The sequence below is a fragment of the Phaethon aethereus genome (genome assembly GCF_964289735.1).
Source record: "Phaethon aethereus genome assembly, chromosome: 1".
Lineage (NCBI taxonomy): Eukaryota > Metazoa > Chordata > Aves > Phaethontiformes > Phaethontidae > Phaethon > Phaethon aethereus.
This window is the reverse complement of record NC_138575.1, coordinates 88,214,138-88,239,865: the sequence shown is the minus strand read 5'-3', so window position 1 is coordinate 88,239,865 and position 25,728 is coordinate 88,214,138. Positions and strand designations below refer to the sequence as shown.

General features: G+C 48.4%; 1 protein-coding gene across 1 annotated transcript; it reads right to left on the bottom strand.

The window, feature by feature from the left end:
* Positions 1-685: 685 nt before the first annotated feature.
* On the bottom strand, positions 686-20,638 carry CHD4 (chromodomain helicase DNA binding protein 4; the record flags this gene model as incomplete). The annotated part of the gene is made up of 39 exons (XM_081997244.1): positions 686-703; positions 791-966; positions 1,082-1,277; positions 2,205-2,337; positions 2,663-2,771; positions 2,868-3,005; positions 3,121-3,198; positions 3,463-3,598; positions 3,836-3,945; positions 4,323-4,488; positions 4,676-4,820; positions 5,319-5,452; positions 5,538-5,626; positions 5,797-5,883; positions 5,984-6,164; positions 6,326-6,498; positions 6,671-6,908; positions 7,199-7,323; positions 7,534-7,651; positions 7,756-7,887; positions 8,361-8,502; positions 8,818-8,991; positions 9,110-9,231; positions 11,276-11,413; positions 12,383-12,583; positions 12,671-12,862; positions 13,229-13,325; positions 13,628-13,759; positions 14,000-14,205; positions 14,320-14,523; positions 15,448-15,687; positions 15,819-16,000; positions 16,422-16,557; positions 16,672-16,799; positions 16,886-17,127; positions 17,526-17,644; positions 18,022-18,213; positions 18,401-18,528; positions 20,542-20,638. 39 exons carry the CDS (start codon positions 20,636-20,638, stop codon positions 686-688), a joined length of 5,754 nt encoding a protein of 1,917 aa, XP_081853370.1.
* Positions 20,639-25,728: the final 5,090 nt, after the last annotated feature.

The following is a 25,728-nucleotide window of genomic DNA, read 5'->3' as shown; positions in this document are numbered from 1 at the left end:
GGGGCCGGCGCGTGGGCACAGAGGAAGCAGGAATTCCTAGAGGCGTAGGAGACCCCAGAGCCTGCGGCCATAGAGGAAAAGGAGAGGACCAGGAGAGCACAGGGAGAGCAAGGTACTTATGCCACCCCTCTTCTGCTAAACAGAGGCAACAAAATAAAATACAAGGAAACTTTATTTTTCAGTTTTACCAAGGTTTTGCTCTGTTTTTTGACTTTGTTGTTGTTTTTTATCTTCAAGCTGCTTATTAGTGGACAAGTCCGGTCAGTTTTTGTATTAAAAAGGATCTTGATGGAGGTAGCTTTGTCTCTGTCCTGGCTTTTGCTTGGTCTCGCCTGCACACTCTGTCTCAGTAAACAAACTCAAAATAAAATTAAAAACGAAAACTGGAATTCCAGGCGGAGGCAGCAAGCAATGGAGCCAGGTTCTCCGTGTAACAGACATGGCGCTGTGGCCTCCAGTCACTATATACAGAGTCCATCATACATGCCCCTCTCTCCTAAGCACACTCCTTGCTCCAGCGGGTTGGCTGCAGGGGAAGGAGTTTCTTCTCCTCCCCGAGACCTGCACAGCAGCTTCCATGGAGGGAAACAGCACCCAGTCAGGAATGTCAGGCAGAGGGGTAGAGTGTGAAGGGGGGGGGGGGGTGGTGTGTCACTTCAGCTTGGCCTTCAAAAGGTCAAGGGACTCACTGCTGCTGGGCCACCTGTAGGGCAAGAGAAGATCCAAGACTCAAGGGTTGGCTTTCCACCCAGAGCCCCCACTCCCCCCTTGCTGACCAGAGAGTACGTACTTGTTGGGGAGGTGGCGGTGGAGGGGGCTCACTGCTGCGGTTGGCCAGCCGGCTGAGGATGTTGCGCTCAGACATCTGGAGGCGCACTGCCACAGGTGGGATGCGGGCAATGGTGGCAGGCAAACGGGTCACATCTGCCTTCATGTCACTCAAAAGCTCCTCCAGCTGCTTCAGAACTGGAAACGGAAGGGACATCTGTTCAGAGGGGAAACAGACAACCCACAGGGAAAAGACCAGAGGGAACAGCGATACTGAACACCTATCACACCCTGTTTAGACACATTGCATTACCTTTGTGCAGCACAGCATTGGCTGGCTTATTCCCGGCCATGGACTCCTTGGATAGGTGCTGGTGGCTCTCAGCCAGGCATTCCACCTCTGCAAAACGTGTGTTCAGAGCCATAGATGGATGAGATGGATCTTCTGACATGTTCAGATAGGCAGCTCGCCGCAACTGCTCCTCGATCACCAGTGCTTGCTCCAGCAGCTGCAAAATGGGGCAATAATGAGAAAAAAATCTTGTTTGCACCCCCAGTCCCTCCTGATCCAGTTCTTCTCTACCTCACAAAGTAAGGTTCTGCAGCTGACCCTCCTTTCACCAGCTTCTACTTACAGAGTAAAAGCCTGAAGAGCCCAAAACAATGAAGGGCTCCATGAAGCTAGGCCAGGTACAAGAAAACTAGGCTAGATCTAGTCTAATAGAAGACTACCATAAATCTTCTAGGATTCTCATTCCTCCTCAGATTCTTTTTAAACACAAAGAGTAAAATAGCAAACAGCTTTATGGAGCAAAGGAGATGGAGCTTTTTCTTTGAACATCACTGAGATAGAAGAGTTAAAACAACCCAAATTGTTAAGCATGCTTAACAGGGACATTTGGAGAAATCAGTTTGAATCCTCTTAGTGCAGAACTGATCTGCCAGACTACACTGAATTCATGTTTTGCCCCAAGACTGAGAACAACATGGCCTTTATTTGGGTTGGCCTTAGCTCACTCCCAGAACTAAGCTATGGTCACTCCCAAATAAGCTGAGAGAGACTGAAAGCAATCCTTCCACCAATCCATATAGAGTTTAAGTTCTGCTTAGGCACGCTGAGTGAGTTGTAGCGCCCTGAGCAGAACCTGTGATGTAAACAGCCACTTGAACCTTAAGCCTCCTGCATACCAGTTGTTCAATATACATTTGGAGAGAGCACACTGAACCAAGCTCCCTCATACCATTTCTTGAGTAAGGGGAGCTCCTGTCAAGGAGCCACTATGTGATCCTGAGAGAGATTGCTTATTTCTCCCCTCCCCATCCCCTAAAATGAAAGGCACTGCTTCACTTTCTTAGTGGAAACTCAGAACAGCAAGCTCTTGTTCTCAGAGGTCCAGCTGGCTGAAAGGTACTTACCACACAGGAGAAATCCTTACCTTAAATCTCCTTGCCAAGAACTTGTTCTTTATTTCCAGGAAGTTACCCCTGTTCATCTCACCCTTGAAGGGTTCGTTGAGGATGGCGTAACGTGGATCATTCTGAATATCCTGCCAACGGGCATAGCCATGACTGAGATGGGATGAGCTCAGGCAAACAAAGGCAGTGTGAACAAGGGAATACACAGCCCAGGCAGATACAGTTCTCAAGAGGGGGTGGGGAAAGGGGGTGCTAAGAGGGAAGGAACAGGAGCCAAGGAAAAGGAATGAAAACTATGTCCTGCTAAGTCTTTAACTATGCTGGCAGGAAGCTCCTCCTCCCACCATAACTTTCACTCTTGTGAAAGAAGATAAAGCACTCCCTCACTGAATGCACTCCAGTCAGACCCAGGATGGTCACCTTCAGGGTGATAGTTTATGCACAAGGGGTGTGCACTCGTCCATCAGGGTAAGGATACTTGATAATCCCAGCAAGGAGCCAGTAGTCATGTCGCCGATGCCAGATCTCATAGGTCTTCTTTGTGACAGTTGCAGCCCGCTCTTCATTCTGCCACAGGGAGTGTAGTTCTGGAAAGGCAAGAGACACCAAAACAGTGGAAGGTTATTTCACAAACACAAGTAGGGGCATATAAACAAGTTCAAGCATATAAAGATTTCTCATACCAGTGAAGCCACCATCTGCTATGTTGAACATGAACCGCTGCTTTACTGCCTTCTTGTGCCTTTCATCTACTGATTCTTTCAGCATCTCTCCATTCTGCAGCATCACCACATCTCTCTTATCATCATCTTTTTTCTCATCTGTACACACAGGAAATTATTAAAAGGAACATGGCAGATACCACAGCAAGCTGGACACACAAGGAATCCTTGCAGGAGAGGGGTTAAGGAAGAGAATGGAATTATGACAACTCACCTTTCTCATCCAGAGTGATGACAGGAGGTTCAGAGGGATTCTCAAGAGGTGCTCTGTCTTCCACTTTTTCCACATCAGCTGCAGGAGAGAAGAGTAACATGAGATGTAGGGGAACATGGCAAGTCCAAGGTTTTGTTCTTCAGCTTGTGAAACCTAATACTGTTCCCTAACTCTCTGTTCAAAGTCCTGGAATAGCCCCCATTGATCATCTACATTTACACCCATTTCTTTAGGATGAAGTGCTGAAGCAAAGAAAATGCAGAAATTTTAGGAAAATAGTATTTAAGAGGGGAGGTGAGGTTTACTGCTGTTCAAGGTATTAAACAACCTCCCTAGAGATACCTTTGCTTTCTACTTCCATTGGCTCATCTGGTCTTTCCTTCGCCTCTGGTTCCTCTACTTTTTTTTCATCTGCTTCTGTGGGGTTCACTGGGGATTTTGCTTCCTGTGGCGGTGTCTCCACAGGCTGGGCACACTGCTGAGGACAGAAATCAATGAGAAGCAAGGTGAAGCAGTGCATGAAAACAGAAGACAGTCACAGCAGTCTGGAAAGCAAAAATGCACAAAACTGTCAGGCCAATTCTGAGGACCTGAGAATTACCTTTAAATATCATTCCAAGAACTCACCTGTCTCAGCAGCTGAACAACATAGAAGAGGGGGTAGAAGTAGAGACATTTGCAATTGCATGAGGCAAAGAAGCAACCCAACACTCACCTCCATAGGGACCTCTGTTTCAGTAGCAGAGGCACTGAGCTCTTTCTCTGGTTCAGATGACTCTCCTTGCTCCTTAGCACTGGCTCCTTCTTCTACTTTTACTCCTTCTTCTGTGTATTCCCCCCCCAAAGCAGCACAGTAGACAAAAGAAGAGAAGCCATCAGTAAGGTCTTCCCCTTGCTGTTTATCAAGCACACATCTCCTTTGCTCCTAGATATTAGGCCCATCAAAATGGGACCCACATCACTCAAGATGACCTCCCTTTCCTGCCCACTACACATGCTGCACTTCTCACTGAAGTCAGCTCATCCAAGGAAAGCTAGTGTCCTCTCTTGCCTTTAAGGGCTTGCACATGTCTTTGGCAGCCCTCCTAACATGAGAGGCAAGTTGATCTGCGTCCACCTCCAGACCCCACCACCACAGCTCCGGCGAGGGGAACAGCCAGGATGAGGTCAGGACGCAGGACTGTACAAAGGGGAGCTCTCACCAGGTGGAGGGACAGGAGCAGGCGTATTTGGCTGTGTATCCCCTGGTGTCGAAGGAGTTGGAGTTTTTGGAGAAGGTGAGCTTGGCTGTGAAAGTTTCTTGTTCTCCTCTATCTCTGCCAGTTCTGGCATACTCCAACGGCCATTCACATGCTCAAATTCCTGCACCTGCATGAGAGGGAGAGAAAGATGTATTGTTGGAGAAGTCCTGCAAAGCTCATCCTCAAACCAGAAGCTACAGACCACTCAGCACACAAGAATAGGTGTGAAAGGAGAGGTAACTCACTAGCTTAGGGCCCCAGTGACTACGAGTTGTATGGAGAGCAAAGGCTACATTGCTCTGCTAGGCACCTACCTTTTTGCGTATAAGTGACATGACCCCAATGCGAGTAAGGACATGCTGTCGAGAAAGACCTTCCCGTGGGACTCCATCTGCAAAGGTCTCTGCACCATCAGCTCCAGGTTCACATAAATGGCGCATGAACAGTGAGACATAGGCCCTGGAGCAGTTACAAGACAAGCAATTAGACTATAAACTGGGTTAGCTGGAGACACACATTATCAGACCCCTCCCAACACGTAAGAGAAATCACCCCGAGACTCCTAACCCATTGGTAACACAAGTTCTGAGGTTCCAGGCTCCTTCAAGGGAGAATCTCCTGACAGAATTACTACATTCATGAAGGACACACGGCTGACTCGAGTCTTGAGTCAGAAACAACCATAAGCCCAAAAAGGACTTGGGGAGAGTATTCATTACATGCTTGCATGACCATGCTACTCCTCTAAAAGCATTTGCTTTTTGTGACTGATGAGTTGGGTCCAAGGAAGAGAACTAGGAACGACCCCCTAGTCTCTCCCAACTTATACTTTGTTCCCCCCCAAGAATCAACTAATACATTAAGGAAATGTTGCCTCTCAGAAAAGGCCCAATTCTCATTCTTCCGCAAAGGGACCAGATGTTGCCAGTCTTCCATCCCTGCCTAACGCAGACTCACTTGAACTCTTTCTCTGACTTGCCACGAAGGTCCCGAACAAGCCACTGAGTAGTGAAGGCATCCTGAGGTGGCATTCCATAGCGCATGATAGCATTGAGGAAGGCTTTACGCTGGCGGGCATTGAAACCCAATACCTAGAATGGAGAAGACGACAGACAAATATGACAAGAGCCATACAGAAGCAGCTAGGATGCAAATGTCTACCCTGGTACTACTTACCTCAATGTTCCCTCCTACACGGGCAAGTAAGGGAGGCAGAGGCTTATCCTTATCATTTCTCAGGCCTTTGCGGCTAGGCCGACGAGCTGCTGAAGAGAGAAATGCAGCTAAGGAGGAGAGACAATGCACAGCATATTGTTGTGTGAATATTTCCCTTGCAGAACAGCACCACAAAGTGTATAAATCACCCAGATCAAGGCCCAGCTGTTCCCATACTCAGAGGAAGTGACCCAGGAACTCTGGCTTCACCAGAACTTACCTTCAGACCTCTCATCAAAGTCCTCATCTCCTTCTTCAGAAGCAACTGAATAGTCTGACTGATTATCTGACTGGTCATCCTGCCAGTCTGAAAGAAAAACAGCACGTGAGCCTGAGACGCTACTCCGTTACTTCCCAGCAACATATACTTACACCCATTTCTCCCTCAGGTTCCTGTGGATTTGTACCTCTATCCTCCTGCGAGCCATCGTTGTAGTTAACTTGCTTGCGAATACGTTTGCCCTTGCCCAGATTCCTGGCCAGATCCTCCTGTTGCTGTTCATAATGGTGACGCAGCAGTTTCTCCCAGTAATCAGGATCCACTGACTCCTCCTGCTTAATGATCTCTCGTTCAACCTCCTCCTCCTCCTGCCAAAGAGGTAACAAAATTTAGAGCCCTATGCTCCAAATCCCAACCTGTCTGAGCAGATATATGCCTGCTTTCCCTTAAGAGCATCAGAGCTCAATTTACTTAGTTGATCCTACATCATTCAGCAGAAGATACTGGCTGACATCCACCTCATACGCACCCCCATCTCCTCTTCACGAACCACATACTGGGCCACCTTGAAGGAGCTGAGATACTCATTCATGCCCTGAAGTTCTGTATCTTCTGTTTCATCCTGGTTCCGATCCAACAGGCGCTCAATTGCTTTGTCATCATAGTGGATTACACTGCTGTCCTCACCTTCTTTGTTATCCCCTGAAGAAAAGAGGACAGGCACAGTTTCCTGTGTGGATCTGAAGGGACTACAAAAGGGGATGCCACCCTAGACCTCTCTGTAGAGCTACAGTCAGCACTGTGCCTACAGCTGCTTGCTAAATAAGGAGACCAGGCCTCCCCACCTCCTTCAGTTCTACTCCCAGGCACTCACCCCCCTCAGTAGCCTCATCCTTGAAAAGCTCTTCAGTGCCAAATTTGAGAATGTCATCAAGTTCCTGTTTAGACATGGAGCCTGTCTTGGAGCCCAACCCTGGTCTCACTACCAGATGAGTTAGCATCATCTTCTTCTTGGCCACCTGAGTGATACGCTCCTCCACTGAGGCCCTTGTCACAAAGCGGTATATCATCACTTTCTTGTTCTGTCCAATTCTGTGTGCACGACTGAAGGCCTAGAAAAGAGATGTGCTCAGAACAGTCTAGAGCTACATAAGTAGTAGTCTGATACACCCCACCTACCTCCACAAGTTTCCCTGTTGCCTTCAGGTTGGCTCTTAACATAGTGAAGGCTAGGCCCTGGAAGAACCCTCCACTACTTCACTTCCCATCTCCACCCACTCTCACTGCTCTAATTTTACACATTTCTAGAGAGGAATTCTCATATTCCTTCATTCCTCCTGAAGATTTAATTTCCCCTCTTCCTCAGGATTACTCCATAGTGAGTGGTCTCATTCAGACTCACCTGGATATCATTGTGGGGGTTCCAGTCTGAATCATAGATAATCACAGTATCTGCTGTGGCCAAGTTAATACCAAGACCACCAGCTCGAGTTGAAAGCAGAAAGCAGAACTGCTGAGCACCAGGAGCTTAGATAAAAGGAGAGAACAAAAGTAATCAAGGGAAAGTGCATTACTCAACAAGGACTTGTACCTGACCCACATCACCTGAGGGAGAATCACTACTAATTTAAAATTCCAGGAAAGCAATGGAAGACTTGGGCCACAACAATCCTGTGTTGACCATTGAGCACATACAAGGCAACAAGTTTTCATTTTGCTAAGTAGCAGACTCCATACCATTGAAGCGATCAATAGCCTCCTGACGCATATTCCCTGTGATTCCTCCATCAATCCGCTCATATTTGTACCCTTCGTGTTCCAGAAAGTCTTCTAGAAGGTCCAACATTTTAGTCATCTGCATATCAGAAAAACACCACCACAAAGCAGTGAGGGATACCAGATCAACAAGCTCCTTTCCCAGAAAAAGAATTACCAGCCTTAACGTTTTTCCCCATATACCTGAGAAAATATGAGCACCCTGTGACCTCCTTCTTTAAGGTTCTTCAACATCTTCTGGAGCAGCAACAGCTTTCCAGAGGCTCGAATAAGAGCACTACCATCATACATGCCATTTGGCATTTTTGGAGCTTCCTGAGAAGAAAAAAAAAGAAAGAGTAAGGGGTGAGGGAAGGAAACAGCTTGCAGGGATGTAGTTTGGTCTCAGCCCTAAGCTGTGTTCATCAGATACTTACTCATGTCTGGTCATTTAGCTTGGCACAACCACAATGTGTAACACTACTTATACGAAACATCAGTGCTACCTTATGCCTCTCACAATCTGACTTCTAGATGCCTTCCTCTTTCTTACTGACTTAGTCCCTATTCTTACTGTCTTTACCATCTTGCATGAGTCACAAGATGGCTCCTACCTGTCATACAAATATACTGGAAAACGAAAGGCCTTCCAGCATGCTGGATCTACATAGAGACAGGATAAAAAAAAAAACACACAGAAGCAGAAAGAGAGGAAGGGGAACCCCTCCATGCTTCACTAGGGAGCTAACTGGCTCCCTGACAACAGCCAGCAGGGAATTTGCTTATACAGAGTAAGTGACTGGACATACCATAGCAGCAACAGGAAAGAGGTAGGGGTGGTTACAGCACTTCTTCAGATCCATAACAACATTGAGCAAAGAGACTTGGTTACCACCACCCCGTGCATTCAGTGCCTCAAAGTTTCTTGTCAAAATGTATTTATAATATTTCCTGAGAAGGAAAACACAAAAAAACCTACTCAGACAGGAGAAGACCAACATACTCCCTTGCTAAACTCTGCACAGCTCCTGGCATTACCTGCCATCTACCTAGGCTCTGCCAGTGGCATTCACTATCTCTTTACCCCTTACATCAGAACATAGGATTAGCCCTCCCTCTGCTATAGTGGCAGCAGGAAATCTTCCTCCTATCCACTGTATGGAAAGCTCTATAGGGAGGATGAGGGTGTTTCGGCATCCTCTTTGAAACAGCAGAGCAGAGCAACAGTAGTTCAACAGCAGATGCTCTCTTCATCCTCACACTCACTTCTGCATGGGGCTCAACTCCACTCTGACAATGAGTTCAGTCTTAGATGGCATATTCTTGAAAACATCAGCTTTGAGACGCCTCAGCATGTGTGGTCCCAGCATGTCATGCAGCTTCTTGATCTGATCTTCCTTGGCAATATCTGCAAACTCTTCCAGGAAGCCCTCCAAGTTACTGCAGAGAAAGAGACACTCAGCAAAAGCCACAAAGGAAAAGAGGGGGAAAAAAAAAAAACCAAGGAAGGGGATAGGAATGACAAGACAGGCAGGCTGACTTGCACTGCAAGACATACTGGAATCTCTCTGGTGTCAGGAAGTTCAGCAGGTGGAACAGTTCTTCCAGGTTGTTCTGCAGGGGAGTTCCTGTAAGCAGCAGCTTGTGCTGGAGGGAGTAACCGTTCAGCACACGGAAGAACTGGCAAGTAGAGACCAGGAAAGAAATGGTGGGAAAAAGCCAAACATCACACACAAACATGTCAAAGGTTTATTAAGTCATAGGCCTACAAAAAAACGTTTCTCCTAAAAAAAAGTTGACACCCATCTAGGATTCAATTTAGATCACATCAGCTGTTTGGACAAGAGCTCCAAGTAGTTCACATTCCAGTCAGGGTCACTAGACTGATTCCATTTGGATCATTGTTCTGCATAGCTAAAACATGACTGCAGCAAACCCTGCAAGCCATCAAGCACTGGTAGGTCTCCTCTGCTCTTTTAAGTTACAAGCTCTTTCAGACTACCAATCATTTCCAGGCTGCTATACTATGTACTTTTTCGTGCTAAATTAGCACTCCACATTCTTACAACTACTCTGCCTTGAGAATTCTAGAAATAGCTAAGTCACTCTTCCTATTCATTATCAATCCTGGCAATGTTCCAAAGCTCTGAACAAGCAGAAGATAAAGAGAGGTAAGGGTTTGCCAATGTGTCTTTAAGGTAATTTGTGCTGTTTTCACAACAATGAAGTAATTCCAGACAGAAGTAGTGAGCAGTTAAAGTACCCAATTGAAAAGCACAAGTGTACCATGTTCACCAGCACAAATTGACAATAAAGCAGTAATTTATTTATGAGCTTGGCCATTTCTTTGCTTATTTTACACTTAGCAAGATACAAGGTCAAACGTAATGAAAGTAGCTTGTATTAGATGGCAAACAAAAAATCCAAACACAACAAAGAGGAGAAACCCACCACCACTTATGTTTTGGTTATCACACCAAAAGGATCCTTCTGGTGGCCTCCATGGGGATTTATCTTCCTACATAGTTATAGCAGAAAAACCATTCTCATTTTGGAATCACATGGAAATTACCGATTGTATCTGCAAAACTTTGGTAGATAACCATAATCTGTCAACAAGCATCTGACTTGCCTTGCAGCCAAACACCTGAAGCTGTCCTTACAGGACAGGAAACTGCTCTACAGAAAGGCAGATTTAATCATCTTGTATTGGTGATCCTGGTGGATAACCAATTGTAACTATTAGTCATAGCGTAACCTTGAGCCTTTACATCCTCTTTCAATTAATGAATATTAATAGTAAGCATTCATTACTACTTCCAATAATGTCAATGCTGAGCATAGAATGACATTCAGTCTTAGTGCCTACAATAAAAATGATCTGGAAACTGGACTGCAAGCACAGCTGTGATGTCTTGGAAAGATGCCTCATGCCAAGATCCAAAAAGCTAAAGCCATTTAAGCAACAAAAAAAAGAAATCAAGAAGCAATTTTGTCTTACAGAGTCTCCATGAACCTATAAAACCAGATTTCTAACAGTAATTGTTTTTAGCATACTGAGCACTAGAAACCAGCTGAAGACAGACAAATCAATACCAGAATTAAGGCACAAGGGCTTAGGGAGGGGCTGGATTAAGAAAGTACAGTCAAGTCTACTGAATTCAAACTTAGTTAAGATGCAGCCTCATAAAAGCAGCTATATGGCTTTCAGCATCTACCCAGGCATTTTTGGACAACTCTGCCCACCTCTCCCATTTCTGTAACAACTAAATAGATGAATGCAGAGAGCAACCCTACTCTAGAAGGATGATAATTGTGCTTGTGCAGCTTGTTTTATGCTCAGTATGGTAAACCTTTCCAGAAGGGAGGCAGTGCAGAGATATGATCTGGTTTCAGAAAAGTCAGTTCGTATTTCAGAGCAATGACGACATCCAGGTTTTTCCATTTTCCAGTATATACCAATTGCCTATTCACCCAGGGAGAAAGCTGTTTTAACTAGTGATATGTATAAAAGTGAAGTTGTTGACAATGATAATCAATCTCCAAATTAAGGCTGTTGATTTTTTTTAAATAATGCATCAAATTTACTATTGAACAAATGACTAAGAGTTGGCAGACAAACTTACATGCTTAGGAGCAGCTATCTAACCTTCCGAACACTCTCTACCCATTCCCCCCTGCAACATATGCCAGGTACCTATAAACCACCTATGCTTCTCTGTACCTTAGACTGATTGTTCTTCAGTCTGTGAGCTTCATCCACAATGAGACAGGCCCAGTCAATAGAGCCTAGTATGGCCATATCAATTGTGATCAGTTCATAGGAAGTCAGAAGCACATGGAACTTCACAGCAGCCTCCTTCTGCAGAGGAAAAGGATGAACATGGTAATGGGATAGGGGAATGCCCCCGGATAAAGTAGATACAGTAGATGCAGCTTCTCTCCATCAAGTTATGAGCCCTGGTCAAACATCACATCAAAAACTTTTCACACCCCCACCCAGTTTCCTGTCACAAGATTCAAAATGCTACCCAAACCATTCTAGCTTTTTAATCCCCCATTACTTTAACACATGTAAGTCTCCTCAACTCCCTCAGTACCTGCTACTTCTGGGCAGTTGCCAAATATTGTAACAGAAAAGTTTAACAAATAAGCAGCAAACAGAGGTACATTGGACATTTGAAAAAGAGTGGCTCATCAAAAAGCTAAGACTAGAAGTTCCACAATAAACTACTTATCTTTTAAAGTTACTGCTAGTACTTCAGGCAGCTCAATTTCAAGGGAAGCAAAGAAGTTCTATCAATCTCTACCAGCTTTTGCTTTAGCTCCCATCTTCCTCTTACTAGGAAGATTGAAGTTCTACAAAAACTAGCCACCTAGATCAGGCTCTTCCTGTCTGGGCACAGAAATAAATTTCTCAGATGTCTAGGTACAGCCTCACTGCCAGACAGTCCCTCAGAGATTAAAAACTTCATACTTTTTTGGTACGTTTGTCTTTTTCATAGAATGGCAATTCTGACACTGACTTAGATCTGTAGAAGTGATGCACAACACAGATTAAGTAGAAGAGACAGAGGGACTTGCCTACAGTCAGTATTACCTTAGTCAACTCTTTCTCTAGTACTGAATTAGTTCAGACTAGTAGTATTTAAACAGTCTAGAGCAGGAGTCCAAATGCCCACTAGTCACCAATTTGCAGTTATTTCCCCTTGGAAACTCTAAGTATAACCAGTTCCCAGGGACATCAAAATATCTGAATCTCAGCTGCTGAAAGCCACCCTAGTGCATCTCTTCCTTCAATTCAGGCTTGCATCACAGCAGAGTTCCGTACCTTCATTCTGGATGCTTTTTTGCCTCCACGTATAGCGTTATCCTCAAAAGTGAACTCATTCTCACGGATGATGGCCCGGCTGTCTTTATCCCCGACATAGGTCACTACATACATATCTGGAGCCCACATCTCAAATTCTCGTTCCCAGTTGATGATTGTAGACAGTGGGGCACTCACCAAAAACGGACCCTTTGAGTGGCCCTATAAAGAGGGTCAGTAAGAGCATTAGATGAATGCAACCACTAACACAGGCAGAACCTTCCTGGGCAGTGATCTCCCAGTTCTCACCTCTTTGTACAAGGAATATAGGAACACAGCTGTCTGCACAGTCTTTCCCAGACCCATTTCATCAGCCAAGATTGTATCTGTGCCCTGGGCCCAAGAGAAGCGCAGCCAGTTCAGTCCTTCCAGTTGGTAGGGATGCAAGGTTCCCCCTGTTACATCGAGGTACTCTGGTTGCCGGTCATATTTTACTGTGGGCTACAGTGGAAAGATGGAAGAGTTGAGATCCTTTACCTTAAGACAGCTACCAAGACTCCTTTCCCAGTCACCCATATATTCCCTAGTGCAGGTGAGACTTCACTGATGATGACCAGACTAGCACAAGGTATCCACCAAAGAGCTTCTTTTTTCTTTTGGTAAAACCCTTTCACCAAGAGCCAGCCCAGTGTCTCACCCAACAGACATGGTGGGCCTTTGCCTGAAGGCTCTATAATCTGTGTGTTCTCTAGGTCAGGAAGGAACTAAACCACATATTCTTCACTCTTCAGTTTCCCTTTTACCTGCCTCCCTCCCCAAAATAAGCAGCTATATCGGCTGGCTCCTAAGCAATGAACAGTAACTTACATCTACTGTGGGAGTCTCAGGGGGCCTTTCCAGTTTCCGCATCTTCACTTTCTTTAACTTCTTACCAGGCCTGCCCTCTTCACCTCTCATCAGCTCCCTGTGCAGGACAGTCCCAAGAACATGAAAGTTTAATGGCTTTTGTAACAGATCAAGGGAAAACTATTGCAAAGAACAGGAGGGAGATCACCCAACTCAAATAGGCTAAAGAGAACAGGGCTGGAACCTTCACAAACTGGTGGAGAGGCACAAGGTCCCTCCTCAAAGGAAAGAGTCAGCAACAAGATGATGCCTTCTGGCTATCTCCACATATGAATCCAGCCAGTGCTAGGGGCTGACATACTCCACTATTTTTCTCTTGAGGGAAGGGCTAGGAACACAACCTCTAGATACTTCTTTTACCTGTGATTCCAATAGGCTTGCTTATAGAGGTCATAATCTTGAATATCCACATCTTCACTTTCCCAGGATGCCTGGTCATAGGGCAGGTCTCTCCATTTGATCAAATAGTGGACATTCCCCTTCTTATCCACACTGCAGAAGAAACCAGTAAGCCTTAAGCACAGTGAAATGACAGTATTCACCCAATCCACTCAAACAGCAGAGAAGGAAAGTATCCTTTAATGAAGCAACATAAACAGAAGAACAATGTTTGTCATACCAACAAAAGAACTCCCACTGTTTCCTCCAGTCACACTGCAGTTTAGCTCATCCATTCTCCCTTAGGCCTGCTTAAGGTCTTTGTTGAAAATCCTCTTTACTACCTCCTCCTACCTATGATTAAGGATCCTGTGGATCATCATCCATTCAGGCTTGATCCCATATCGATAGAAGCGCTCCTCCATCTCAGCATATTTGGGGTCTTTATTTTTTCTCTTTCTGCTTTTCTCCTCTTCCCCTCCAAAGTCCCCTGAGGGTGGCTCATCCATATCATTTTTGCGTTGGTAGTTACGAAACATGACCTGGCAGTGCAGCTCCAGCTGGAGTCAGGACAGATGCAGTTAGTAGGGGTTTTCCCCATAACTACCCAAAATATCTTCCCCCATCCCACACAAGTATCCACCCTTATGACATGGTTAGAGTGCTCCACTCACCTGCAACTCTGACACCCAAGAGCAGTGCCAGTAGGACATGCCCTGCCATTTGACAAAGAACTGCCTTTCAGGCCGACCCTCCAAAGGCTTAGGGGGAGGAGCATTAGGGTCTGCATCAGGTGGACGTGGCGGGGGGGGGCCAACTGGGGGCTGACCCCATTTCCAGATCAAGATCTTTTGTACCTTTCCTTTCAAAGCTGGGCACTGAAAATTTAAATAGAGCTTGTTACATCAGAGTGTACACACAAACACTGAGGAATAGAAACATACAGAGTCACAGTCATCTTCCTTAGTTACAGCTTTACTACACAGATAGAATTTGCTTTTTGGACTTGGAAGCTTTCATCCTCTTATCTCCAGCATTTCTTTGAGCTTTCTCCAGTTTGCCTTTTTTTCTAGGACTAACAAACCCAAAACTGAATTTTAGTATCTCAATTTAGTTGTCTCCCTAGAGCCACACCAATTCAGAAATTCTACATGAAATACTAGAAATTGCTAGGCTTGATGAGCACAGTAGTCTATCCAACCACAACTCCAATGGAAGTTTGTGGAGAAAAATATTCTGCTATAGAGCTATCAGCCCAGCATAGGAAGTGGCTTTTCTGTTCATTGTCTTAAAAGTCCTTATCACCTAATGAAACCACCTAACGCCATTTATAATACTTCAAGAACTTCCTGGAAAGTGTAAAATTTCTCCCAACCATCTAAGAAAGGGCTTGGCATTACAGAGGTTGCAGTATAAAAAACACTGTTTGGCTCAACATCAGTTTAAAGCATTTTTTAAGCACTGAAATCTGCTTGCACTCATTCTCCCGCTTCTACAAACATAGAGGATGCAAGAATATTGAGCCTTGGCGTCCTGGACCCAAAACTGCTCAACTACTCTCCCCATGGGAAAACCTCAAGACCCTCCATGTCTGTAACCCTGTCCTTCCTGCTGTCTGGAGAAAGCCAATCGACAAGGTACAATCCAGCCACAAAAAGCCAAGCCTTGATGTTTTATGACAAAAGCGTGAGAGGAGATAGAGTCTTCAGAGGACTAAGCACTTCTGGGAAAACATGACAATCCAAGGGATTAGATCAATCATCTCCTGTAGCAATAGAACAATGGTACTAGCAGAAACTCACAGTGCAGCGAGGACACAGCCACTCTCCATTGGGAATCTCTGGCAACGGGGGATTCAGACAGTGAATGTGATAGGATGAAGGGCAGGCATCACAGCACAGCAACTCTCCTCCATCCTTGCAGACTCTACAGAACTCCATATGGTGGTCATCCTCTTCCTCAGCATCCCCCACAACATCCTCCAGGATTTCCTCACCTTCAGAGTTATCCTCCTTCGCTTCCCACTGAATTCCCTCTTTTTCCTATAGGAAAGGGAAATCAGAAGACCAAAGTCACACATTTGTGGTTATGTTATTACCACAGAAGAGCAGCCTCAAGTCACTTTATGTCCCCCTCCATGACCTCTTGCAGTTTGGGGGAATCCAGTACTCACACAGTGTGGGCAGCTCCATTTGCCCTCTGGGGCTTTCTCCATGTCTGGGTCCAGGCAAACCATGTGGTAGGCACGAGGGCAGGTATCACACAGTATAATTTCTCCTCCCTGCTGGCACACCTCACAGTAGTCCTGGTGATCAGTCTCATAGCCATCCACAGCCACTGTGGAGTCCTCCTCACCTGCAGAGGGTGGTGAGCAGTTACAGCAGTATAAGCCACAGGTACAGGCTTCTTACAGCAATGGAGGGTGCTCTCCCGACAGCCTACATAATATGTAGAGATCCAGAATCCAGAACTCTTGCAAGTACACAGGGCAAGGAGCAAGAGCTGGAATAGGAATAAAACCAGCCCTTGTGCCTCCTTCCACCTACAAAATTAAAGATGTAGTTGAGGCCAGCAAAATTCAGCACTGTGTCTGTTCCCCTACCAAGGTGAGAAAGAACTCCTGAAAACCTTTTCCTTAAGAATACCAGGTTCTTCCTTCACTAACAATTCTCCCTCAGGTATGCTGTTAAATATATAAACTCTACACAGACATTCCTCTAATCTTTCTATATATTTAGCTGCGCTTCTGTCTCCAACTGACAGCAAGCATCAATACCTTTCTTTTTCTTTTTCCCAGCTTTGAGTTTTTTGCGACTGCGGCTACTGCGGCTTGTAGATCCATCTGAAACAGAGTAGCTGTTGATGCTGGCATCATCAAAGTCTGACTCCACATCCAGATCATCATCTTCACTCTGAGGTAGGTAAGAAAAAAGGTATGCATGCTGGGGGCAATCAGACACGCACCCCAGCATTTCTAGCACATCACCACCTCCTCCTCAGAAGGTCAAGGAAGGAGCATCACTTACTGATGATCTTTTACGCTTGGAACCAAATCCTCCCAGTTTGATTTTCAAAGGTGCGACCTTCTTTGTTTTAGGTTTCTTGATATCAGGAATACGAGGACTGGCCTTTGGCTTCCGCCGGGCATTGGGTCCTGGGAACAGAGGGGCCTGTGAGTCAGAAGGACTACTGCCTTGACACCACTCACCCTCTACCATCCTACCAGACTCTTCATCTCACCTTTGCCCTCCTTTGTCTTGGCCTTCCTGAGTGGCACATCTACAGGGGGCTGTGGCAGAACAGCATCCACATTTGTCACCATACTCTCCACCACTGCAACAGCTGCAGCTGCAGCAGCTGCCACAGATGCACCTGAACTTCCCTTGAAAGGGTTGTTTGTGCTAAACTCTCTCCATTTGGCTCCCAGTACCATCATCATCTTCGACACTGCTATTTTAGGGTTCTTGGCTGCAATAAGTGGCCTGCGTACAGTTAAGGAAGGAAGAATTACCAAACCATCCCAAAATCTAGATCATTATTCCTCCCTGTCACCACCCCCATCAGCACCTCTATCTCAAACTACATTCCTTTCTAATCTCAGATCTCAACAGACAATGCATCTCTCCACTCCCATCCTTCACTCTGTGTGGAAGATGCAAATGCTCAGGGGCTTGGAAAGTGAAATGGAATTTAACATACTAGGGAAGAAAGGGTTGTTGGGAGTGAGGACCAAAAACAAAAAAGATATGGATCAATTATTTAACTGTTGCTTCAGTTTTTGCTCTAGGTAGAATGCTAGTTCCTCCAAAAACAAGGAACCTAGCCCTTGTCCCATCTCTTTTTGTTCCAGAGTTCTTCCAAATGCAGGCTTGCAGTTCACCTGACAAACTGGCTGAAAGCTTTGTAGTTGGTGAGAGTGCGGTAATCCTCCTCTGTGAAGATATGATCAATATCCTCCATGCCCCAGTCTTCCAGGAGCTGAGCAGACGACTTTGGCTCCTGTGCAAAGAGAATCGTAGCAACTGAGAAAATGCTCCAGTTCTCTTCTAGGAAAGAGGAGAACTTCCACACATCTACAGATGACACAATGGGTCAGGACCAGGAGAACCCCCCCATCCACTTATCACTGCCATAAGACACAGCCTCAGTAGAACATCAGCAGAGGCGGGAAAAGTCCTTGGATTCAATATACATTCCACATGTGTTTTAGACAGAAGAGGGGAAGGAATGAAAGGTGGGGAAAACGCTCAAGTCAAGCGGGTCTAGTGGAGGAAGAGGAGACTGAACAGCACAAACTTCATGTGCCGTCACAAATGGAGAGCACCATGATCCCCAAAATCAAATACAAACACTCAGTCAGCAGGGTAGCTTCTCACCTTTGAGTCATCATCTTCTTCCTCCTCTTCCTCCTCCTCTTTGCGCTTCACTTTGTTTTTCTTTTCCTTCTTGGGCCCTAATTTCTTCTTTTTCTTCTTCCCAGGAGTGTAGTCACTGCCCTCACTGTCAGAGCGCAGAACCTCCTCTTCTTCCTCCACAAACTCATTCCCCTCACCAGAGCTGTCCCCCAGCTGGCAAGGGAAGGAGAGAGAAGATCAGGCAGCTGTGAGAAAATACCCTGGATAAGCACTGAACACCACACTCCCCACACTCTAGAGGGTTCATATAAACGATTGCTGCCATAGGCCAACAACAGCAAGCACCCTCACCACATATATCCATATTTTAGAGTATGACCTTAGCCATCCTTTTCCTTACCTCCTTCTTCTGACGCTTGCTGAGCTTGGGCACTTTGGGTTCCTTTAGTTTCTTGGGCTTCTTCTTCTTCTTGATTTTGGGTGTCTCAGCCTCTGACAGCAACTCTTCTTCCAGCTCTTCTTCAGGCTCTGGAAAGGAAGAGGCAACCTGTCTACATGTCTCATTCAAACCCCATCTGTGCACTACAGCATAGCCCACTTCTCACAGAAATCACTTGTCTACTTCTTGCTACATACTTAAACACAGAAGTGTTTACAACTACTTACTCTGTTACTGTTCACAACAGATACTAGGTAATATCGTAAGTTACCACTGCACATGGTTTTCCCCCCTCCCTCCAACACCACCAATTTCCACAATAATCCCTTCCACAAAACTTCTCCAGGCAGAGTTACACTCAGATCTTGGGGACCAGAAGTTTGCCATAACCCAACAAGAGGAGGAAAGAGCATAGAATAGATGGCCACACCTAAAGGAGACAAAATAGTGAATATATTTGAGAACCTGACAGGATACTGTTTCAGTTCATGCGTGTCCAGGGAAGACACTCACAACTATCTAGCCTCTTCAGCAGTACACAGCATCCTACACCCCCATGCAAAACACAGGTCAGTAAGCCTCTACTCCTCCTCCTCCACAGGGAAGTTGTTACTCAGTAACTCTATTCCAATCCGGATTTGACACAACCTTCCCACAACCCCTTCCCTCTGCACCAACAGCTAGCAAGCTCACTGCCCAGCCAGAGAAACACATGCCAGCTCCCCACCATACAAGCTCCCATCTGTGCGCCTCCCTTCCCTGCCTGCCCCCCGCCTGAGGGGCAGGGGCAGCCACACAGCCCTTCCCTTTGTGGCAGGCTGCAGGAACAGCCTGGCCACCCGCCCTCCCCTGCCGCTCCGCCCACCACACACAGCCAGAGTCACTCCTCTCCCTCCAAGGGAAAATGGCCTCCTGACCACAGGAGCAGGGCAGGAACGGAGGAAGCCACAGGTCAGAGGAGCTACCGCAGCACAGGGGTGAAACGGCAGAGGTCGAGCTCTCAGAACCTGAGGTCTCGCACCTGGCCCCTGCCATACTCCCAACTGATGGATGCCTCTTCACTACCATGATCCTGCAACACTAGGTCCTTCAGGGACTCCACCTCTTCTCCCCCAAGTTCTGATTTAGAGCCTCTAGTGTCCCATCCTTTCCAACACATTACCTAAAGCTCTCCAGTTTGCAGGGATTTTACCAGTTTTTCTTCACCAAGATTTTCCTCACAAGGCTTACTGTGAGTCCCCTTCTGCCTAAGATTTCAGACGTGCCAGAAAACCCTAGAGTCAAAGCTTAAGGAAGAACGCCAAACAAAAAACCAAAAAGCCCATAACACCATTTTGCCTTTCCAGTTGCAACATTTATCTTATATGACACTACAATACTACAGCATCAGTTAATAGGAAAAACTCAAACTTGTCTTACAATCCAGCACATCAGAATATACATTATTCCTTTTCACAAGGAAGCAGAGAATCCAGATGCAAGTCCAAAGAGCAAGTAATCAACAACAGCAACAACAAAAACCACAAAACAGAAGAGTACCCAGGGGTCTTATGTTGATGATGAGGATGCAAACATGAGGAGAAAAGCCAAGGTACAACGACTACAAGAAAAGCAAAGGTGAGCAAGCAGCATGGAGCAAGAACCACAAGAAACCTCAATAATTGGGTGTGGTGATGAAGGAAAGTGGGTCACGCAACAGCCCAGGGCAGTTTGCTCTGGATGTCAGCCGGTCTGAGTTCCCAGATGAAAGAAAGCCAGGCACCCTGCCCTTTCACGTACTACCCCCTTCCCATTCATGAAATATGAAATTCACAGGCATTTTGGTACCCTGTCAGAACTGGACACTGCCTCCACCCTTTACACCTCCTCAAAGCATGGGCCCCAACAACCTGCAACAGCTTGGAACAAAGTCAGCTCCACCTGACACAAAGCCACAAGCCTCACACTTTGAAGTAACCCTAGGACTCTGATATCAAAATCAGAAACATGTGTGAGCCATAGTTAAAAAAAACACACTCCCCAGCACACTGTGTATTTCACATATTCAGCTAGAGACCAGCATTAGCTCCATTTCACATGCATATCCTGCAGGATCTCCATACCTGGATGCTGGGGGATAGCGTTGTTCAACAGTATCTCCATCTCATCATCATCGCTGCCCCCTGAGCATGGTGACGGAGATCCAATGCCCGATGCCATGTCCTCCAAACTGGGGGAGGCCTGGGCTTATACAGGGTGTTGTCTTCTTGCCAATCAAGCCAGTACTTCATTGAAAAGAAAAAAACAAAGTTATAGCAGACCTGAACTCCGTTTTCCCAAGCAATAGTGCTACCAAGAGGATCCATGAGAAAGCTTAGACAGCAACTTTACTGGATTTGGAGCCTATGGATAATAGAAACACTGGCAGCAAGTATCAGCTTAGAGTTGTGATGAAGCAGACTTTGAAGACACTACATATTAAACTGAGTCAGCAACTCATCTCTGGTAAGGAAGCCAAACACAGTTGCCCTATAGGAAAATTCTCCTGTCCTCTCCAGACGGGTGCCTTCGGTTATTTCTGCGCGGGCTGGAGAAGGCAGTGAAGCAGGGAAGGCAGCTGGGTTTTCAAGGAAGACCTTGAGCCAGCCGGGACGCTGTCAACGATCCGCGGCAGGGAGCTGGCAGTCCGTGCGGGGCCCGGTACGGCGGACAGCGGCAGAACCGGCGCTGCCGGCGGTTCCCAACCCGACCGTCCGAACTTGGCGCAGCGGCCCCGGGCTGACACCGCCGCGGCCGGGAAGGCAGGTCAGCATCGCCCTCCTCCGTCGCCGGCCCCACACAAAAGGCAGGGCAGGCTCGGCGGCGCCGGCAGCCCCGCTCCGCTGCCCGCCGCACCCGCGCCCCCGCCCGGAGCGGGGCTGCGCGGCGCAGGGCGGGGGCGGCGGGAGGGGGCGGGGGGTGGGGGGGAGCGCCTCGGCGGGGCACAGTCTCCCGGGCGGCGGCGCGGGGCGGGGAAGTCCGGCTCGCATGCGGCGAGGGGCCGCCTCCCCCCAGGGACAGGCGCCGGGGCGGGGGCCGAGCGGCAGGCGCCGACCGGGGCTGCGGGGACCGGCCGCCCGCCGGCGCGGTGCCAGGTTGGGGAAGAAGGGCAGGGGAGGAAACGTCCTGCGAACGCCCAGGCAGGGGCACGTCGGGGCCCCGGGGAGGGGGAGCTGCAGCCAGGGGCCGACGGGGCGCCCGGCAGAGAGAGGCACCCGCCAGCAGGGACGCCCCAAGAGGCGGTGGAAGGCCCTGCCCGCCCTCGTCCCCTCCAGGCTCCTCACCCGTCTCCAGACCCTGTCTCCTCTCTCCCCGCCGCCGCCGCTGCTGAAGGGAAAATGGCTCCGGCCCCGGCACCGCCTCTTAAAGGGGAAAAAACCCGGCCAGGCCCCGCCCCGCTCCCGCCTCCATCCCATAATATGCCCCAGGACCCCGGCAACAGGCCCCGCCTCCGTCTCCCCGGCAACCCCCCCCCGACATCCCATAATACTCGCCCTCCCCTCAGAACTTCCCACTCACTGCCCGGCCCGGCATCCCATAATAATAACCCCTCCTAACCCCTCCCGCCGGGAACATCCCATAATACCCCCCCCGAAACATCCCATAATAGTCCCTACGCTCGCACCCCTTCGCTCCGACATCCCATAATACTCGCCCCCCCACCCCCCGCGCCCGGGACCCTATGCCCGGGCAGGGCGCACCCCGCGGCGCGGCATCTCGCCCGCACGCACGCTACCCGTCCTGCCATCCCATAATAGGCACGTCACTCCAGTGGGGAGCTGGGGGGTGCATACTGTAGTAACCCCCAGAACATCCCATAATAGTCACACCTCGGGCGCACATCCCATAATAGTCACCCCTCCCCCCGCCCAGGCAGGCATCCCATAATAGTCGCCGGGAGCCACCGTCCAGCCAGGCATCCCATAATACCCGCGGCCGCCAGCCTCGCAGCCCGTGGGGCTCCGCCGCGCCACCGCCCCCGCACCAGCCCACCCTGGCGCCCGCTCCGCCCCACCTGCCCGCCGCCCCGGGGCCCTGCCCGCCGCCCGGTCCCGGCCCTCTGCGTTGCCGTCAAGGTCCCGGGGCACGGGGCCAACCACGCAGCTCGGAGCGCTCTGGCATCGCCCGGCCCCTGCGCGCCACCCGCCCGCCCTCTGACACAGGCCCCAGGCGGCCCGCAGCGGGCACCACCCTCCCCCGGCCGGAGGCGCTGGGCCCCCGCCGACGGGCCCCGATCTTGGGGCTGACTGACCCCCTCACTCCCCACCCAGTGCCCTGAGACGGGTGTACGGCCTCCGTGGCATGTGTTCGCCTTTAAGCGTGTGCCGGGCTGGGGCCCATGACACCCCATGCCACCCGCTCTGCCTGCCCACAGGGCTGCGGGGCCCCTCCAAGGCTATCTATCCCCAGCCCTGACACCCCGCAGCGCAGCCACCACCAGCATGCGTATGGGGAGCTTGCGGTGACCCCGTTGCCTCCCCGGCCTCCTCCTCTCCTGACTGCTGGTACCTACAGAACTATCTGTACCCCAGGGATACACAGCGTCTCCATGTACGCCGTTCCTCTCACACTGTACCCGGTGCTGCACGCTGCTCCCTGCTGCGGCCCTCTACCAGGAAAGTCATCACCACTTCATATGGACATGAACAGTCCATAGATAAAAATACACTCCAACTGTGCATGTGCAACTGTATCATTAATTTTCCTTTAAACAAAATCACATCCAATAATGCCACCTATCCCCCATTTAGCATCTTCATAACACTATTAATCTCAACACAGATGCACAGTCCTGTCCACTCTCCCGGTAAACACGCAGGTGTCAATGGCTGCACTCATTCCTCCTCAACAAACGCTTCTGCTGTCCCGCACTTGCAGGTGCATGTGCCCATTTCATCCCACCGCAGTGGAACATCCCGAAACACCAGTGGAGGACTTACTGCCATAGACTGCAACAGGTCGTGACAGATCCTGTAACATGAGCCATGCTTTATCTGCCATACCATGCCAAAAACTTGTCCACATGCATGCCGGGCAGACGGATATTCCATAACACCACCCCATCACCTCTGCCACGTGCCAAAATGTCCCCCCTAGCCGCGTGTGCAGTCCCTGACCGCCCACCTCCTTGCACCAGCACCTCCCTGCTGAGATACCTTCAAACTGTGCCATCTCCTCCAGGTGCCCATCACCGCCCTGTGCTCCAGCATGGTCCTGCAATGCAAAATACGCGTACAGCCACTCCACGACACAAGCCGCCCTTCCTGCAGGCATCCTTCCCACCTCTCCAGCAAAGACCAGACTGTACGTCCCAAAGAGCTGTTGTGTTATTCACCTTCGTGCACCTACAGAAATCCCACTAACCCTCCAACCAGCCATGGTATGCACACGTGCGCTATCCCTGTCAGTATACCTTCGCCTGAGTGATGACGATGCTATTGCTTATCTCAGCTCTGTGGAGGAAAAGTGGTAGGAAAGAGCCACGTTACTATTCCACAGACGCTATCTATTCTCCACACGGATCAAGCATAACAGAATATCCAGCGCTACAGAAACATACGGCAGATAACGCCACCACCAAACTCACATGGATCCCCGCAGGACTCTTCATTCCCTCTTTTGTGCAATGACAGCTCTAATCCTCTCTAATAGGAGCCAAGCAGACAGCCACGCCAAATTCCTGTGCTGAGCAGCCTGGCCCCAACCCGTGACCACCGGACTCTGCCTGTACCTCTTTCTTCCGGTGGTTTGGTGGCATGGTGAGAGGTACCACGCAGGCGAAGGCCCCCACATAAGGAATTAGTTACTGGGGCTGTCTCTACAGCTGCTCCCCGTCGCTCTTGCCAGCAAGGTTAAAATCTGGAGAGGGCTGTTTGCTACTGGTTATGCAACATGTACCCCAGAGCCTTGGTCATGAAAGCACCAAGCTTCCCAATGAGCCACCACTTCCCTCAAGCACTGTGTGGAGCACACCTGAACATGTTTTTATCCTTATGCCCCCAAGGTTCCACCCCTCACCTCCAACTCCTTTTTCTTGGTAACTTGAAGTTTCTCAGTCAGCATAAGCCTTAATTTCCACCCTAATAAAATCCATGCAGGTTATAAGCAATTATGATTAAGGTGGTTTTAGTGTTCGTGAGGGCCAAGTAGATTAAATGGATTTAAAAAAATGAAACTTCTAAATGTTTTCCTTTGATGATAACACCGCGAGATAGATATCCAGCTGTTTGGCTGCCTTAAACCTGGAAGTTGCCCTACCTTACTGTTGCTTGACTACTTACCTGGTTTAACTGAATCTTCAGAGTTCATAGCACTTGGCGTGGAAACAATTACAGCAAGATCTGTGTAATCTTCCCTACCTGCTGATGGGTGTCAATGCCCTGAACAACCCCACAGTGTGCTTCCGTTGGGGAAAATGCCAGCAACATCCCCTCACTTTGGTGTTGCGCCTGTGTTAAGTACATCCAAACTAACCAGAGGACCCTCCACACACCCCTGCCCAGCTCTGCTTCCAAGGACAACTGGGTGAAGTGCACCCTTTACCCCCACAGCACCATGCTGGCACAGACTCTATTTCAATGATTTCTGTAGTTTCGTGGACGGTCCGAGTGACTCAAGGTTCAGGTCCCAGCCTGGGGACCCAGGGGAGGGCCCTGCCCCACCTTCCTCCACCTCCCTTGCAGCCACCCCTGCCCAGGCTTTTATCAGGCCCAGGGCCCTTTCTCGGTTTCACTTTCGGAGAGACATGTTTCTCTAAGGTAACAAGAAGAGCAAAGTGTGACATTGTTTCACGCTGGTACTTGCTCGGTGTTTTCAATCCCGCAGGGATGGAGGCCGGAAACCTCCGTCCAGGGTATTTTGGTGATGCCCAGTGTGGGAGTCTGGGGTGGGGGGGAAGGGATTCCAGAGCACTTTGGAAAGAAGGGAGGCTTTCCAGGCTAGTGTGAACCGTTCATATGTAGGACACAGATAACAGACTGTAAGTGTGACTTGCTGGTGCTGCAAACAATGTGATCTTAGAGGTCAGTTTATGGTCTCTCAGGTTATTTCTTATATTGGACTCCTTTTGTGTCCAATAACAAAGCAGAAGTGTTAGTGGGTTTAGATGCTGGACGTTGTGATGCTGCCTCTATATTGCTTCATTTGGGTTCTGGGATATAGACACACTTCCGTTTCACTCATTCATTTTTGCAGTTCCTCTGACTGAGGGTTGTACGTAATCTGACTGTAGTATCTGTTTTGTCAGGTTACATACATGGAACATGAACATG